Genomic DNA, 17,219 nt, shown 5'->3' on the forward strand with positions numbered 1-17,219 from the left:
GGTTGAGAAGACAAGTAACACATATCTGCGAGAATGTCTTTCAGTAATTTGTCTACAAACATAGCTATATAGTATGTAATGAGAGGATGTGGATGAAAACTTTATGGTAGGGTATCCTCGGTACAACAAAAATATCAGTCACAGGGACAAAATGTACTTCCACACCCTCTAATTACTTTAGTTGATTGTTATTGTTGTAGGATTTTTGACGCCATTTGTGTGTACAAGGTAGGCTATATATGGTGGCCAGTATAAATGGTGGAGGAATAACCCCGGAAAACCCCGGAAAGAACCACATACCCACATTGGTCAAATCTGAGAATCGAACCTACGCAGACAGAGGTGAGATGGCAATGCTCAATAACGGTGAGCGCTTTAGACCACTCGGGGCCCCTACTTTAGTTGAAGGAAAACAAAAAGAAACAAGTCTGACAAAAAACACATACTTTTTATTGTTAATTTTGGTTAAGACATTGATTGACAAAATGAAGCATTGTGACATAAGCTGATATTTTACTCGAATGAAGTTTTTATATTAGTCATTAATTGCTAATGATAACTGTAACTGACACTGGAAATTAAACACTAATTGTTTCAATGGACCATTTGAATTAAGTAGTACAATGTTTCTTAAGGTACTGTAAATTTGTCTTATCCACATGAACAAGTCTCCAAACCTTTTAGAATAATTACGATCGAAATGTCACATTCTGTACATTGTATTGAATCTAAGTGTACCTTTTACTGACAGGTTAGATTCATGTTTAGATGTATGCATTTGAAATATTCAAAACTTTTATTACTATGTAATGCATGGTAACATACCATAGTTTATTTATTTTAAAGAATGTGACACGGTAGCATCAGCTCATATTACATTTTACTGAACCATTCTGATAAACAGGTGCTAGCTGATAATATTATTGAGGGGAAGAAATGTTCAAAAAGAACATCTGAATTAACGTTTTACAATAAATTTAACAGGCTCTTAGTACATATCCCACGTGTGCAAATAGTCATCCGTACTTATGTTTGTTGTTCCGAATTTCGGATTAACGTGCTACAGAATATATTTATACGTACAGTTGATCTGTGAGGCATATAGTCCGTTGAATGCACTTGAAATACCCCAACTCTTTACGTCCATCACTAATTAGCATACTTATGGTAAAATCGTTTAACTTAGTTTATAATCACTTAACATCCCTAAATAATGGATTGTACAAAGTGTTGCACCAATGATCAAACCTCACTATCCCAACATTACTTTAAACTTTATGATAACTACTGTACCTTATTAGTTATTTAATCTGTAAATGGCTGAACAGATTATGATAGCCATATTTCTGGAAACTTCATGTATATTTAGAGGAATGGTTACTTCATTTCCATGTAACTATGCCCTATTTAATTACTTGTTTTCATGTGCTTTCACTCTGAATAGAATTTTGAAATATCCACATATATTACAAATTCTCTTCATTTACCTACATCATACAGATCTTTCATATTAGGTAAATTATTTTATAGATGTTCAGGTCTGGATTGCTACACTTAACAAGGTGGAATACTTGGATTAGCATGGAAGCTTTCCATCAGTCAGGTGATCATGCCAATGTTTCATTAAGAAGATGAAATGTTTCCGCCATAAGTTACCATAATTATTACATACCATCGCACTCTTATCTAGCACTGTCAATGACATAGCCTAGAACTTATTTACACGCATCGGCACCACGTTTCCGTGAGGTAGGCCACCCATGAGCTGTATTTTCCTATCACACTAGTATTGTTTGTGGTTAATAGCATTTAAACTCAAAGGATTGTGCCTAAAATACATGTTGTTGGTTCCATCAGAATGGACATTTTGAGTGTAATAATATGTGTGTACCTATGTGCCTAACTATCTCACAGAATAAACTTAAAAAAAACAAAGTTCTTGTCTTTGTTTTATCAGCCAGTACATATATATGCATTTGAACAAGCATATTGCAATTTGCCAAAAATATCACTGAGAGCTATCTTGAATTTCTTACTCCCGAACAAAATGATACATGTTGTACACACCCGTGCGGCCATTAGTTTTAAATACGGTCATTGGTCACCTTTGCTGTCAATTAAGTTAATTTGTACAGTATGTATGAAAATTGAATTCATGTATAAAATAATTCTGAATTTACATTTGTTTAAACAAATCTAATTTACATTTTATATATCAATATTTTACATCTTAGTCATATTTTCGGTTATACAGTATTTTGTACGGGAATACAGTTTTACCTGCATTAAAAAAATCCTAAAATTAAAGAAGAGATGACAATGTTGGTTTTGGTATATCTTAGCACCTTGTCTAAAACATGCACCCTGCTGTGCAATATTAGTACTCATTTTCTGACAGCTGTCAAAAACCTTGTTTGCAATGAAAAGTGAAAAAACAATACTTTGTGAGTGAATTTGAAATAAGTGTTGCATGCATATATAAGAGTGTCACTGCAGTTGGTCGAAAAGACGTTGGCAGTATCAGACACACATCAAAATTTTTACTTCCAGGTCAGTACCCACAAATATGTTCCCAGTGTATTTTGAGTGGATATATTCCTCTGTAATTTACTTGACTATGCCTAAGTTTCATTTGAGCATTCTTTGTATTGATTTAATGTTAAGTGCTCGTTCTTTAGAATTTAATCAATATTGTGAGGCTGTCTGTGTGCATTTTGACAATAGTGCGCAGTGAGTAATGAATAATTATTTTCTGTCACAAAGTGAAATCTATGATACACTGCAAGCTGTTTTGTCTCTAATCCACTCTTGCTAAAATAATACATTGATTTCATATCAAAATAATGCTATACAACATAAAGATTTACATCGATAATCAAACATTGAAGATTCTATTTAATGATTAGTCTACATGTAATAGCACATGAATTGCAAAATTAAATATAATAATATTTGTTATCCTGTCTACAAGTCAATTACACATGTCCATACAGATCAGAGTTACTTGAAATGAAGCATGCGAATCACACAGCTATGATAAATCTTGCTCATCAAGGCAATGAATTAATGATTTTGATCAGGAGTTTGGTAAATATGGAATATATATGCACTAATGATTAAATAAAATAAACAAAATTAACCCATCTAAAGACAAAATACATGTGTTAATTCACTAATGGGATAATGATATTAATTCAACATCGGCTTACAATCTGTGGCACAATGCTATCTTTTGACCTGTAGGTCTTAGAAAACTTGTAGCAATACTCTACCATTGTTGTCTTAGAACAGTCCCACCTAATATATGGTCGTGGGCTTATGTCTATTGCAATGCGGTCCTTCCAAGCAATGTTGCTTAGAACATTATTGTACGTTTACCATCATACGATCCTGACCTATTGTAGTTATCATATTAACGTTCTGCTTCTTTGTTTTTGGGAAGTCATTTTAAATATGCTTAAGTTTTAGTGATTGTGGCACAAAAATGACGACAGATCAGCATCATGATCTGCACAAAATTAACTTTTTTAAGGCCAGGATGCATTCCATCAACTTGAGTCAATTATGTTCAGCGGTCCTTTGAGGAAGCCTTTCAAAGACGTTTCAATTTGTAGTAACGGTGACCATCTTTCATGAAATAGTATTATCTTTTATAAAAATTGAATTGTTTTATCATAGTTGATTCCGATCATTTTGACCAAATTATGTATATTTAACAGTTGGGATTAGTAATTTCTATGGTTTTACTATTCGTTTGTTTCGGGGGGGGGGGAACCTGACTCGCCTGTACAAGTTTCTAAGGTCTTTCTCTATGAAAGGTTTTGTTTAATTTGTTAATTTTGTTTAATAATCGGTGTAGAAAAAGTCATTTCTTGTTGCTAATGGTGGCCACGTTTTATGGCATTATTTGTACAAAACTGAAAGATTTGGTCAAGTTCTGTTCAGTACTTATGGACATGCCACTCAAAGAGAGTTCTACATTTGGTAATGGGGATCACAATGGGTAGAGGATTGGCATCACCTGTATACATTTGAAAGGGCTTCATCTGATGTACCTTTTCTAATAAGTTTGATTTTGAAGAAACAAGCTGCTTAAAGATTTTACTATTATTTTGTAATTGCAACCCTATATGATGGTTGATCGAAATTAATTGCATGAATTACTAATGTAAATGTTTGTTCTGGCCAATTACCTAGTTGAATGAAAATAATCAAGTGGTGTTTGAGACGATGTTGAAAATTGAAATTGTTGACAAACAATGGAAGTACAATATTTCATGTATGAAGGGCCATGCCATCAGCAGCTAGTATTGCTTTACAGCCAGTGAGATAACGAATTGCTCTCTGGATTCTAACATCTAGGTATATTACTTTCCATTGTTAGTTTGTCTGTATATTTCATTGTTGCACTTCACTGAATTATGATCAAAGCTATGAGACATATATCTTAAATGACATGTCAAAGAGAACACTGCTTTTTCACAGATGACAAAAGAAACTATTGTTTATTGTAAGAAAAGTGACATGTATATAATGCTTAAATGTGTTAGTAAACAACAAGGCTTCATCCACAAATTCGAGTCAGTTCAGGACATCTTAAACACCAAATCCCTGAAACACAAATTAAAATATCGTGTTCAGGATACTGACATCAATGCCAACACATCTGCAGGCTCTCTCCAGATTTCGAAATGTGGCCTGGGCTGCATTTTTGTGTACCCATTCTTGCAAGATCTTAAAGCACTGCATTGAAATGGTTGGGTTTTCCATTTGTATCTGCTCAATTCTGGACAAGGAAACATCCAATTCAAGACCTAACTGAAGAAACTCCTTGCCAATTTTCATGGAAAGTCGGTTCAGTTGCTTCTCCAGAGGAACTGTATCCTGGATATTGAGGGGAAGGCATGAAGGTACGGAATCTGAAATATAGTAAATTATAGTTAGTGGATGACATATGATAAACATTTCAGCAAGAAACAATGATAAAAACATTGCAGTTAGGTGACCTTGAAACATCGCATAAGGATGGGCATACATGTCACAGAATGCATTGCATAGCTTAATAATGATTCATCCAATATATGAACAATGCTCCATATACAGGTTAAGGAAATATAAGCACACGCGCATATCGTTAACAGTACACCATACTGTCGTAAGACCATCACATGTTGCCTGTGCAGAAATATTTTCTTCTCTATTATTTACAGTGGCAATGACCGTTTGACACAACAACCAAGATGCTTCTTCCTTACCTACAGTGCAAGCCATCCAAAAAGATTTCTCCAGGTATGTGATCTATACCTAATTCGTTGTGCAAAAAGCAATGTATTCTATTAGTTGCAGTGCCCTTGAACTATTTATTCTATTTCTTACCCATGTGCAAGTCACTCACAAAGTTTGTTAAGTACTCAGAAACCAAGTTTCTTTCTTTTGTCAAGTTGAACTTGATAATTGATCTTGTAAGATCAATAAGTATCGTCATTACCCAAGCTGTAAAATATCTAAAACTTTTGATAGGTGTATAAAGTGTACAACACCATTTATTGTGCAGAAATCAAACTGATAACAGACAGAGAGATGTATGCATGGACAACACCCCGACATAATACACGGAGAAAAATGTTTAAGCAAACCGCGTATTGTTCATAACTGACTTTGACTCCATGGTCAAACAGATGAGCAAGCATGTTATGGAAATCAATATTCCTAGATTCCTAATAATTACTACCATGTATTAATGTGTTTGGGAAATATTAGCAAATAAAACCTTAACTAGAACTAAAAACAAATTATATATTACTGGGACCCTAACTCTAAGGAATAAGGTGTGAGCAAGTATGTCAAAGAATAAACGCCTTAGCTTCGTAATAATATATGCGAATTCCAATATAATCTTTTTTCTGTTCAAAGTGCAATAAAGCATGGTATTTGCATGCATTAGATAAACGATTGTGACAACTGCATTATTAATGTACATTGAACTGCCGTTATGTTTCAGACTATGGTATTGTTGCAGAAACTTTAAGCCTGAAGCTTGGAATGAGTGAAAATTTCTAGCTAGTAACAAGTACACCATTACTATATTGAGGTCTATATATTCATTGCTAGTAAAGCAAAGCAAGTTAGGTTATATGTCATACTGCAGAATGTATCCTCATGGGCCTTATACATCGATACCTGTCACCCTTAAGTCTATTAATTTATTGTCAAATCGTGCATCAATGTTGTTGAACCTAAAACATGTAATAGTTCCATAGCTGTCAACGATATATTATGAGTATAAATATTATATATTTTGATTTAATAGTATTTGCTTCAAAAGTTAAGTAAAATGACTGTTTAAAGCAAAAGTGTTCTACTAGTTACATTTAGATCTTGACACTATTTTATTACTAGTGTCCATCCGCTTTGCCCTATACTGACTTGGCCGTATAACTATTATCACGTAATTAATTATGATTTCTTTTATTGATGAAGGTTTGAGATTCAGTTCTAGACTTATATTGCTGTTTTGGTCTCATCGTTTACTCTAGTTTGTTCAAAATATCATGTTGGCAAACTGCCTGATGTATTTCGATTGGTACATTGAAACCAATTACTAATAACGGAATTACATCAGATTCTTAGTCTTACTACATCATGTATCCCTCATGCTAGTCAACCCATGTGACCTTAAAATTCTAGATTGAAGTTTGATGTTCTGTAAAGCCAAGATCACTAGCAATATGTAATTATGTTCATTCATTAAATTGTTAGTTCAATCACATCAATATATGCAAGTCTTGGTTTCCCTACCTACCTGTGTTTTGTACACCATCTTAATTAACTGAAATGCACCTACTTTCAATTAAGAATTGGCACCACTTTCATTTATGACCAACTTTGCATGATACTGCGTGCTCTAGTAAAACCATCATGTTGATATGATCATTCATTCAGGAGACGTAATTACAATAAGATTGTAAAGGTGGTTACTGCGGTGGTCACATTGTATGTGTAAGAACAACGATATGCATTTGAACAAGCTATACTTTATAAGAAGCATTTTATTAAAATCACCATATTAATTCAGAAGGTGTAGACATACCAAGATTCCGCAATTGTCAACAGTTGTAGCTATACCGGATGTTTCAGCAGAGCCATTTGCATTCAAAACAAACATAACCTGACACAAAAGACTTTTAGTTAAAACCCTCTTGAAAGTATGACATTGTATTAAAAGATAACAAATATATTAGATAGGCACCAATTTCATTTAGAACCAACTTGGTTTCAGACGAAGACTTCTGGTGAATTCCCCATGTTAATATGACGTTCGTTCAAAAGGATTAGTGATATCGTCAACGAAACCCTTTCTGACAACGAAAAACGGTCTCCCAAGCTAAGTGGATTTTCATATTTATAGAAGAGTACCAGTTTTTGAAGGTCAATATTTAACAGGTGGAAGAGAAAAAAATATCCCCAATTGCTACACATGCATTTTATTCGTTATTTCTAGTTTCGGAATTAAGGTAATATATTTTTCCCCTGTCCAGAGTTTATCATACATCTCCAAATCACTTTTTGTGTAGTTAGGTACGATAAAGAGGTATTCGTCCTGTGCATGAATTGCAATGTACCGGTTTTGATCATCTTTCAAGTAAATGTGGATTATGTATATACCATTTAATGAAATCAAAATATAAAACTAACAGATCCTTAAATAAAATATATCTATTTAAAAGTACAACTAAAACACTTAAATCTCCGACTACATAAAGATATTAACGCGACTAAGAAAACGTGTAACAGACTGCACCACAGAGAACAACTGGAGGCCAATTATTTAGGTTTAAATAACGGTAATTTGAACAAAATGAACAAACAACAAGAATGTTTTAAAATGAGAATCGGGTATGGAAAAACAAAAATCACTTTTTTAATGACAAGGAGATAGACTTTCATTCACACCAGGCATTATGTTTCCATTCCAATATCAAACGATATACCCGATCATTCAAGTGAAAGCCATGAAAAATAATTATAATCAGGGCAATTTTGACGTTTGTGGTTTCACACAAGAAACATAAACAATACAAACGTTTGAATTTTTATATACATATTTGTGACTGCGTGTTTTGAAGGAGCAATGGTTTGTGATACTTGGGATTTACAGGACTTCGGCACTACAATGGCTGTTGATGACATGTGTATGTACTTTAGTTTACGGACTGTAATACACGATCGCTACCTGCAATACATGTGTGTGGAGCACGTATTCAACTCTTGCTTCTTGGTGTCTTTTTAGCAGATGCACCTTCATAAATGTTCGTGGCTTCAAAGATTTAAATAAATGACGGTAGTTTTATTTCTGATTTTGCTACGCTTCCACACATGATAGTACTGTTTCAGACGATTTAGCACTGTGTGTATCGACACTCCTAAGCGTTCACGGTAATAACGGATTAAATTAACGCCTTCTGTGTCCATGATGCTACAAAAAAGTTGTTCATAACAGTGACGAAATGCATTTTGTGGCAGACAAACGTGGTCGCTGGTTGAAATATGTAGGCGGTGACTGACAACAGTGTGTTTATATAATAAAATCAACACATGGATCATGAGTGTGGTCGTAAACAGCAGATGGTCGCATACAAAAGAGGCCAATGAAGACATGTTTTATTGTACAATGGTCTTTACGACGGCTGCCATGTTGGTAATTTGGAACGTCTGGTCAGCAGCATTTTACTTTAGGAACAACTACACATCGTTAAAAGTCTTCCGTGAGAATCTCACATTGATAAAACGATTCATTTAAAGATGACGGCCATGCTGATTATTTTGGATGTATGAGTAAATATATTTCATTTAGGACCAATTTGAGCATAAGAAAAATGTATGTAAAGCTTCCTAATAATCCTCCAAGAGGGTTAGGATAAATAAATAAACATTTTTGCTAATAAATGAATGGATGACGTATTGTTGATAAACGACCCCATAAGCTTCTCGTATATGACCAGTAGGGCTAATACGTGTACAAATATTAACTCACCAACTTGAACGTGTCCTGCTGAAACCTGAAAACCATAACACATATAAGTTATACTTGTGTTACGACAAATGATATAGAAGCTATGCACTGCAAACGAATACAGACCTTCAGCTAGTGAGATATGCTGCGTAAACAAATACAATATACAGTTCACAATATCATTAAATTCATATTTCATTGTAATCGGAAAATTCGCAACCACCAATTTCAAATAATAAATATAAAACCTCGCTGATTACGCAGGATGCTTAACAGGATATTCTTGCTGGACAGCACCAAGAATTTCATAAAAAGAAACAAAGCATTGAAACACTGACGAACTGGAGGGTTTGCTTGTTATTAACTGATATACGATCAGATAGAAGAATATAACCATTGATATTGCTATCCATGGTCATTTTCATGTGTCACGTGGGAATTTATTTTAACTTAGTCTTCGAAATTATTGTGGATATTTGCTTTATAAAGTATTTTTAATATGTTATCATTAGTAGCTGTTACTAGTTTAATTATATACCTATATTGTAGTTGCATTCCTTGCTACAAAAGTTGCATGAAAGGTTATTGGATCCATAATTATATTAGTGATGTTATTAAGAACATACAGTGTTGAAGTTATGAGCCTACAAACTATATCCGGTAAAAAGAATGAACACTATGCCACAATCCCGAAGGGATTGATGCGATTGAAGTTCCTCCAGGGCAACAATTACCTGTCCCAACGTTTTGATATTCTGTGAAATCGTTAAGTTTCTTGCTGTGAAAGCATTGGTTAATTCTAAAATGTCATATGCATATGTTTAATATTAATAAAAATTGTATCAGTATATTGAAATTCGCATGTTTCTTAATATAAATAGGTCCATTAGTAAATCTTCCACCATTATAGGTGCATTTGTCTCCATTTGTTTCAATAAATGTTTTGTTCTCAGCCAACGTTTGGGAAAACAAATATTCCTATGTTTATAGTAATGGACACTTTTGATTTATTTTATTAAGTGTTAACACAGGTATATATGGACAAACATAAATTGTCAACCTACAACTGATCTGCACCATGTCAGTTTTGATGAATTACACTACTTATAAAATAGAGAACAAGTTATATTTTCATGCATAAAGTTCTCTGTCGTATACATTATTGTATAGTATCCGAAAAATGTTTTCTTTATCACTAACCTTATCCTCAAACCAACATTTGAGCAGGTCCTGTGAAATGATCACATGACTCTGGTCTTGGCAATGACAAGCCAGTTCTTCATTCACTTGGAGCACTGTCACAGGTTTAACGTGGTCCACGGAATCTCCATCACACTTAGGACACTGGATACACAACTCAAATTCCAGGCTCAGGCAAAAACAGCCAAGAATTTCAGAGATTTTCTCAGTGATGAACTCCCTGACTTTGCTACAGACCTTGGTGTTTGGCGTTTTCTCCTTGATTCCTAGTCTGGTGATCCTTGCAAATATGACATACTCCGTGAAGAGCAAGTATAGCCTGTGAACAGGGTCAAGGTCAAATAGGCAGCAGCCACAAAATATCAGATTTTCTGACTTTTGCTTGGCAATTGGCCAGCAAGCCAAACACGCAGCAACAAGCCTATGAAAAATGGGATGAGGCAAAAATTTCTCCTTGAAGGCATAACACAAAACTGATGTGCTCCCCATCTGAGGGTTTGGTTCTGGGATGATAAATTGTCTCGGAGTTGATTGGCGAAGCATGCAGGGAGCAATGCAATAACTTTCTACCTAGAAAATGTAAAGGATATGATCATTTCATATAATACATAAGTAAAAATATTCAGAGTTTCCTTAAACAGTTATCACAGGCAGTTTTGTCACTTCAACGTTTGCTCCCGTCACCCCCCAGCCATTATAATAATATTACTTTTTCTTGACTGCCCACCCCCTCGGGCTGCGGTGCAATGGCCGTGGATGGCACTTTTAACCCTCTGATTGCCAGTAAAGTGGAGACATGTGTAACAACATAATCTTATGAATTTTGAAGACAAATATTCACTGTCCAACACAGTTGGACATTTTCAAATTTGTTGCTAGGTATATCGATAATTTGTATAGCTTATTTTTAATTATATAACGAGTATGACTAAAACAAAATTTCCAATGTTTAGCCTTCCTTTAAATAGATTTGAATTCAGCTAAATACAAGATTTGAAATTATGTTTTATGGTTACTTCACATCAGAAGATCAAATAAGGCATACACTTATTTGTCTTATGTAATCCTTTTTGTAATTACCAAACTTGGGGAATCATTTATCAGTGCACGCACATTTTCAAATGGTGTATTGAATGGCAACATTGCAATGAGGCAGTGGATGTAAAACCCTTTGCAAAAGGACATACAATATAAGCCGACGTGAGCTCTAATAGGTATCAAATTTTTGACATTCATGTCCAGAATACTAATCACTAGTCCAATTGTATTCATTAGGTTACAAGAATTAGGTTTGAAAGCAACATTGTCCTAATTACTGAGTTCATAGCAGCAACTTTAGCATTGAATATTAATTTAATTGAGAAGAGGTAATGTTATACCTTTTCAAACATTATACAAGAGTCTTGCATTGGCTATCAGAGCATCCTTGTGTTATGTTCACTAACCTTGACCTCATCTCCACTGTCACTGAAAGCTCTTGGTCTTGCCACAATGTTCAGTTGCTCCATTAGCAAGAGGATATGCTCTTTGTTGTCATAGAGCTCTTGGTTTTCTCGATTTGTCCAAACAGCATCTAGGAGAAGGTGAAAATGTTATTCATTATCAGATCAATGTAACATACAATGTTTTAAAATAAAATTAGCGACTTATTTTATAATCAATTCAGCATACATAGGTCATGATGTTACAAGTTTATAAATACATAATTTTCGCAAATGTAACTTGCATTGTCAAAGGAGCCATAATTTCACAAAATTCGAAGAATGTATGAAATATGAAACAAAGCCAGATGAGATTAGATTATTGCCAAGTTCTTTTTTAAATCAGAAAGAAAACACAATTTAACACTCAACATGATCGAAACATTGATGACATCTAGGGTGCAGAAGGAAAAAATGGAGATACAGATGCCAGTGTGATCGCTCTGTCATGTTCTCACTAAGGTCTTTTATCAAATGGTATCACATCAGTCTGTAAATCTGAATATTCCCAAAATATTTGAAAAGGTAAAAACTGATGCAATATTTTACTGCAACAGTTGCAATAGCTTGCAATTCCAACTAGCCCCTCATAATTTCTCCAAACCACTAAAAGTGACCCAAGCTTTGGGTGTATATATGATGCCTGCTCAGAAAATATTTGAAATGTAATTGTTATTTTACATCCAACCCATCACCCCAGTTGCTTAGTCAATAATAATGAGAATTTTCATGCAGATAGTGACCATTAGGCCAATGTACCTACACAATGCTATGACTTTCCACCTAGTTGTTTATGATGAGATAAGATAATAGATCAAGACATGGGCAAATAAATGGTATGAACATATCAGAAATAAGCTTCAAAAGGTAATAGGACACCGATATGACAAGATATGTATTGTGCAATATAATTGACTGGACCCAGTAAGAGAGCAAGGCATTAAATTGCATGGGTAAGGAGTAAAATCCTTCAACCATTTGAGTCAGTCTATAACTGACGATGACAGAATACGTACAATATATTCTACATTAATTCAAAATGTGTTTATAACTATGAATGTGCACTATTGAGATACAAATTGGGAGTTGCATATTTAGTTATATTAGCAAATTAAGCAGATCAAATGGCTCCATTCCAATCAAAGATCAACGGAAGTACCAGCTATTTGCATGTCAATTTAGTATTACTGTTTATTTTGTCTAGGAGTAATTTGGAACTGTATTTCGTCCTTGTCAATATATGCCTAGGATGGCATTAATGATTTATTGTTTCACGTAAACATGTGAGTAAATTAGTCAGTATATAATTTTGTGTTAGACACATTTAAGTCGTCTGTATTGCTTGGCTGATTATATAAGATGACTACGAAAACGCTTATTGGCTGTTATATTTCCTGCATTGACCAACAATTGTATATAGGATGCACTGAAGACAAAATCAAAGAATACTTCACAGCCTAATTGTTGATGACTCGATAATGCTTAGTTTAACAATTATCGGCTTTTAAATAATTCGTCTTTCCAAACAGAGGCAAGAATGTACCTTAGTTCTTTGAGAATACAAAATATTTCCAAAATATTAAATCAAATGGATTTTTTCGTTTGGCTCTACGGCGGTGTAATGTTTCAAAATCGGGTGAAACTATCGTTTAATTGGTGCTATAATGAAACGTGTTATGACGAGGTTACACTGTATTGTGTGAATGATAATGTAGGGTGGCAATATGACATGCATTATGTGAACCATGACATTGGATAGAAATATGGTAGGTCTTGTGTTGTTTCAGAATAAGATAAATTGTGCAAATAATGATTTAGGAGTTCCAATACATGTACCGATATAAAATATTGATATTTCTCAGGACAGCTAAAGAGGCATGCATGTATTGTAGTTGGACTAGATAACTGGTGACATTCAAAGCCGTCTCCATATAGACAGTTTCAATTATGTAATGCTACCGAACATGAAAATAATGAAAATGTCAAGATATATGTGTGATGTCAAGAGGATTGCATTTTCGGATAAACTTTTCATATCTTATTTTCTGGATCATGTAAAAAAAAATTATATGTAAAGCCACTACATATGGTAATACTAAAATAGCATTTACAACTCTGTTTTAATTAATGTTTTCCTTAAACATTGAAAACTGAATTATTGTCATCTTCAAAAACCTAAACTTTAGAAATTAAAACTCATTATAAGATTAACTTAGCAACAGTCATCTGATATTACCATCAAAATTAGCTATCAATGTTGGACATATTGACCAGTAGAGGCTAAAGTTATTTCTGTGGAAAACCTTTATACATATTATGGACTTGAATCGTTTCTAGGTAACAAATATGTCACTGTTCATATTTACTACAGACATATGTTGTAAATAGTGCACATCAAAGCATTTTCGCTTTCGCAGATATCATTTTCTTTGAATGTACCACAACAATGTCACAGCACATGCACCTGGGACCATGAACATGATTGCACGAGAGTTTTGAAAAGTGAAATTAGATATGGATGCAAGTAAAGCTTTCCCTACAAAGTATAGTAATTTATACATAAAAGGTATATATGAGTGTATGAGACAGAGAGAGAGCAAAGCAGAGAAACGTTCGAGAGAGTAATACCGTTATCTGCGACGTATATATGTAAGGATATTGCATGGTTAAGTTAGGCATGCTATATTTTTAAATTTTGTTCTATTTGATCTTTTACATTCACAAACATTTTATAATTAAAATGAACATAAATACATTTTGTTTTATGGGATTACCCTCACGTATGACGTTATTATATCACTGTTATTCTTGACAATATATGCCTAAAACTGTTCCATTATTAGTTCCTTAATTGTCACCATTGCCGACAAGTGTCTTTAAGTTTGTACTTGCTGTAAAGGATATTATAAAATGTTACAATATCTGTGATTGATAGGTATACCTTCGACAACAAATTTGAAAGCTTTTGAATGTTAGAAGTTTAAGTGTGTGGATGTTGTGCATACATGCTAACTAGTTAATATTTTCTTCACAAACGTTTAATTTTATGTTTGTTATTCCAGAATAACAAGTTTGAATCTTGTTTGATTAATTAAAACCATCATTGTCCTATCATGCAATTGTTTTTGCGCATATTATTTGGGATTGGACAATTAAAGTAAACACGATGTTAAATTTAAATAAACAAGGAAAATGAATAACACAAACAATAAATCTGATTACACTATGGATAAGCAAACCTTACAAAAACGTTATTTAATATTAATTATGTTCCAGCTTGCTTTTAGAGAGGAATAGAGCATGGAGATGATAACAAAAAAAGGGGAAAAGATACAGAAAAAAATTAAAAATGAAAGAAAAAGTCGCCATAGTTAATAATAAGTATCAATGATATAAATACCTGTAGAAGCTGTTATAATGAAGGGACACTGATACACATGAGAATCGAAGGCATTCATTGAATAGAGTGTAATAATTGTACCATGTGTACCATCAGGTATATGTGGGTACTGCTTATGCTAAGAAATTGCTCTTAAATCGTCGGATAATACGCTGCTTATAACTTTAAAATAATACAGATTTAGTAAAATGGTCTTTTCAAATACAATCTTTTTCTATGAGCATAATTTATATTTAATAATATGAACTGATAGATTATGAGTTATACATTGGTATTCCGAAAACACTTTAAGTCTTATCCTGAAGATATGATTTCATTGCCAATGTTCAGCATACAGTATTTTAACAAATATTTTTATAAATAAATAAGTAATGTATTATGTTTCAAATCGATGTGGTTATTTAGTTACAAATCCATGTAGGCAGACTCGCTATAGATAACGATCCAATTGATGTGTATAGTATATTTGTAAGCAGTGTGAGGAAGCAATTTTATGAAAATCCGAATTTTTGACAGAACCTTATCATCCGAACAAGTACATAGATTAACCGTTATGTGGAAGGCTGATTAGACAACTTCTTTGTGCATGTGACGGCCTCCTAATGAAAACAAGCATACGCAGGGAATACGGTTCAGTTTTCCAATGTTGACGTTACCAATTGAATTTGGAGCTATTTATTTATTTTAGAAATCAGTGATTGTTTTATTTCTACATCTAAATGGTTCCGTTCAGATTATGGAACGCGCGCATTCAAGAGCAAAAGTGACTTGTGTAGTTATTGGTCCCTGGCAGGCACTGGTCTAACACCAGTAATGTTAACAAGAAAACGCCATAAAGTTGAATATGTACACTGGAAATAATATATTACGACTTTATGGTCATGCACTAAGTAACAGAAGGAACAAAGTTTGCAAGACTTAACAAAGACATTTAATTAAAAATGTTATAAATAAAAGTGTGAGAGGACCTTACAGAATGATGAAGTTAAATCAAACTAATCCTGAAAAGTTATCTTAAAGTCTAAACGTTGCTAATAAATCTCAGAACCGTATATGTACTCTTCCGCCATGAATGGTGACGTTGTCAAAATGACGCTGTATAGAACCACTTCGAATAATTCACAATAGTTCCAGAGTATTGTGATAGTCAAATAAAAAGCACTTTCCTTTTCCTTTGAACAGTCCAAACAAATGGTATCCTTTTAAATAATATCAAAGTACAATATAAAACACATCTGCAGACTTACAACAGAAACACAAGAAAGCAAAATGTCTCCAAAATAGGAATGAATCTGATTGCTCATTTTTCTCCTTTTCACATACCTCTACCTGACAGATCATATACTATTCTAATGCTTCAAACGTTCCATTCATGTGACCTAAACCATGCAATGGGAAATATCATAATTCCTCTATAACCGTCCAACTCCACCAGCCATTGAGAAATTACCCCAAAGTCGTCAGCAAGTCTATTAACAGTATTATTATTGTCAATATTCAACATATACGGAATCATCTATGTATAGGTCCAATTCAATTTTAGATCTTAATATCTCTAAAAATAAAGCTAGACGCTTAGGCAAAATCTAACTAAAGAAAATGATTATAATTTACAATCATGAATAAATGTTACAAACATTATAGACAAAAACATGTAGCAAGAGGTTAAAAAAAAATATAGATATGCATACCAAATGATAATATTAATCAACATGATAGGAATGATAAGCCCATAATCATTTTGTTTCATAATAATGTGCTCAGCATTTGCCATTGCCCTTGGAATCATAACTAATAATGCTATTGCACTGGAGATATAAATATAAACAATTAAGAAGGTTTCACCAGTAAATACGGTTTGTCAGAAAAACAGTGAAACAATTTCAACGCTGAACATTTCGAAAGGAAACTTTTAAAATCATTGCATGTTGTGCCCATTTTTGCCGCATTAATCTTGGTTTAATTGCTACCGACAACTGCATGAGAGACAATCGACCGTGAAGTATATTCTTCTGATCTTCTATGACATATATTGGTAACACATAGCAAAAGTGAATTTCATTTATTTGCAATCATGAGTCCGTGATTCAGAACCAGTTATGCTTTACTATGACATAATAGTATG

The 17,219-nt window shown here is 33.5% G+C and overlaps 1 protein-coding gene across 1 annotated transcript in view; it reads right to left on the bottom strand.

The window, feature by feature from the left end:
* Nucleotides 1-429: 429 nt before the first annotated feature.
* The window catches only part of LOC149790485 (uncharacterized), a 61,032-nt gene continuing 44,242 nt past the window's right edge, over nucleotides 430-17,219 (bottom strand). The window contains exons 7-10 of the mRNA XM_089972533.1: nucleotides 11,659-11,786; nucleotides 10,214-10,783; nucleotides 9,035-9,059; nucleotides 430-4,919 (exon numbers count right to left, since the gene is read on the bottom strand). Of these exons, the coding sequence (XP_089828659.1) occupies nucleotides 4,624-4,919; nucleotides 9,035-9,059; nucleotides 10,214-10,783; nucleotides 11,659-11,786 (1,019 nt within the window). The 3' untranslated portion in view covers nucleotides 430-4,623. The remainder of the gene's footprint in view (nucleotides 4,920-9,034; nucleotides 9,060-10,213; nucleotides 10,784-11,658; nucleotides 11,787-17,219) is intronic.

Source organism: Sinohyriopsis cumingii, chromosome 10, assembly GCF_028554795.1.
Source record: "Sinohyriopsis cumingii isolate HCF-2022 chromosome 10, ASM2855479v2, whole genome shotgun sequence".
NCBI lineage: Eukaryota > Metazoa > Mollusca > Bivalvia > Unionida > Unionidae > Sinohyriopsis > Sinohyriopsis cumingii.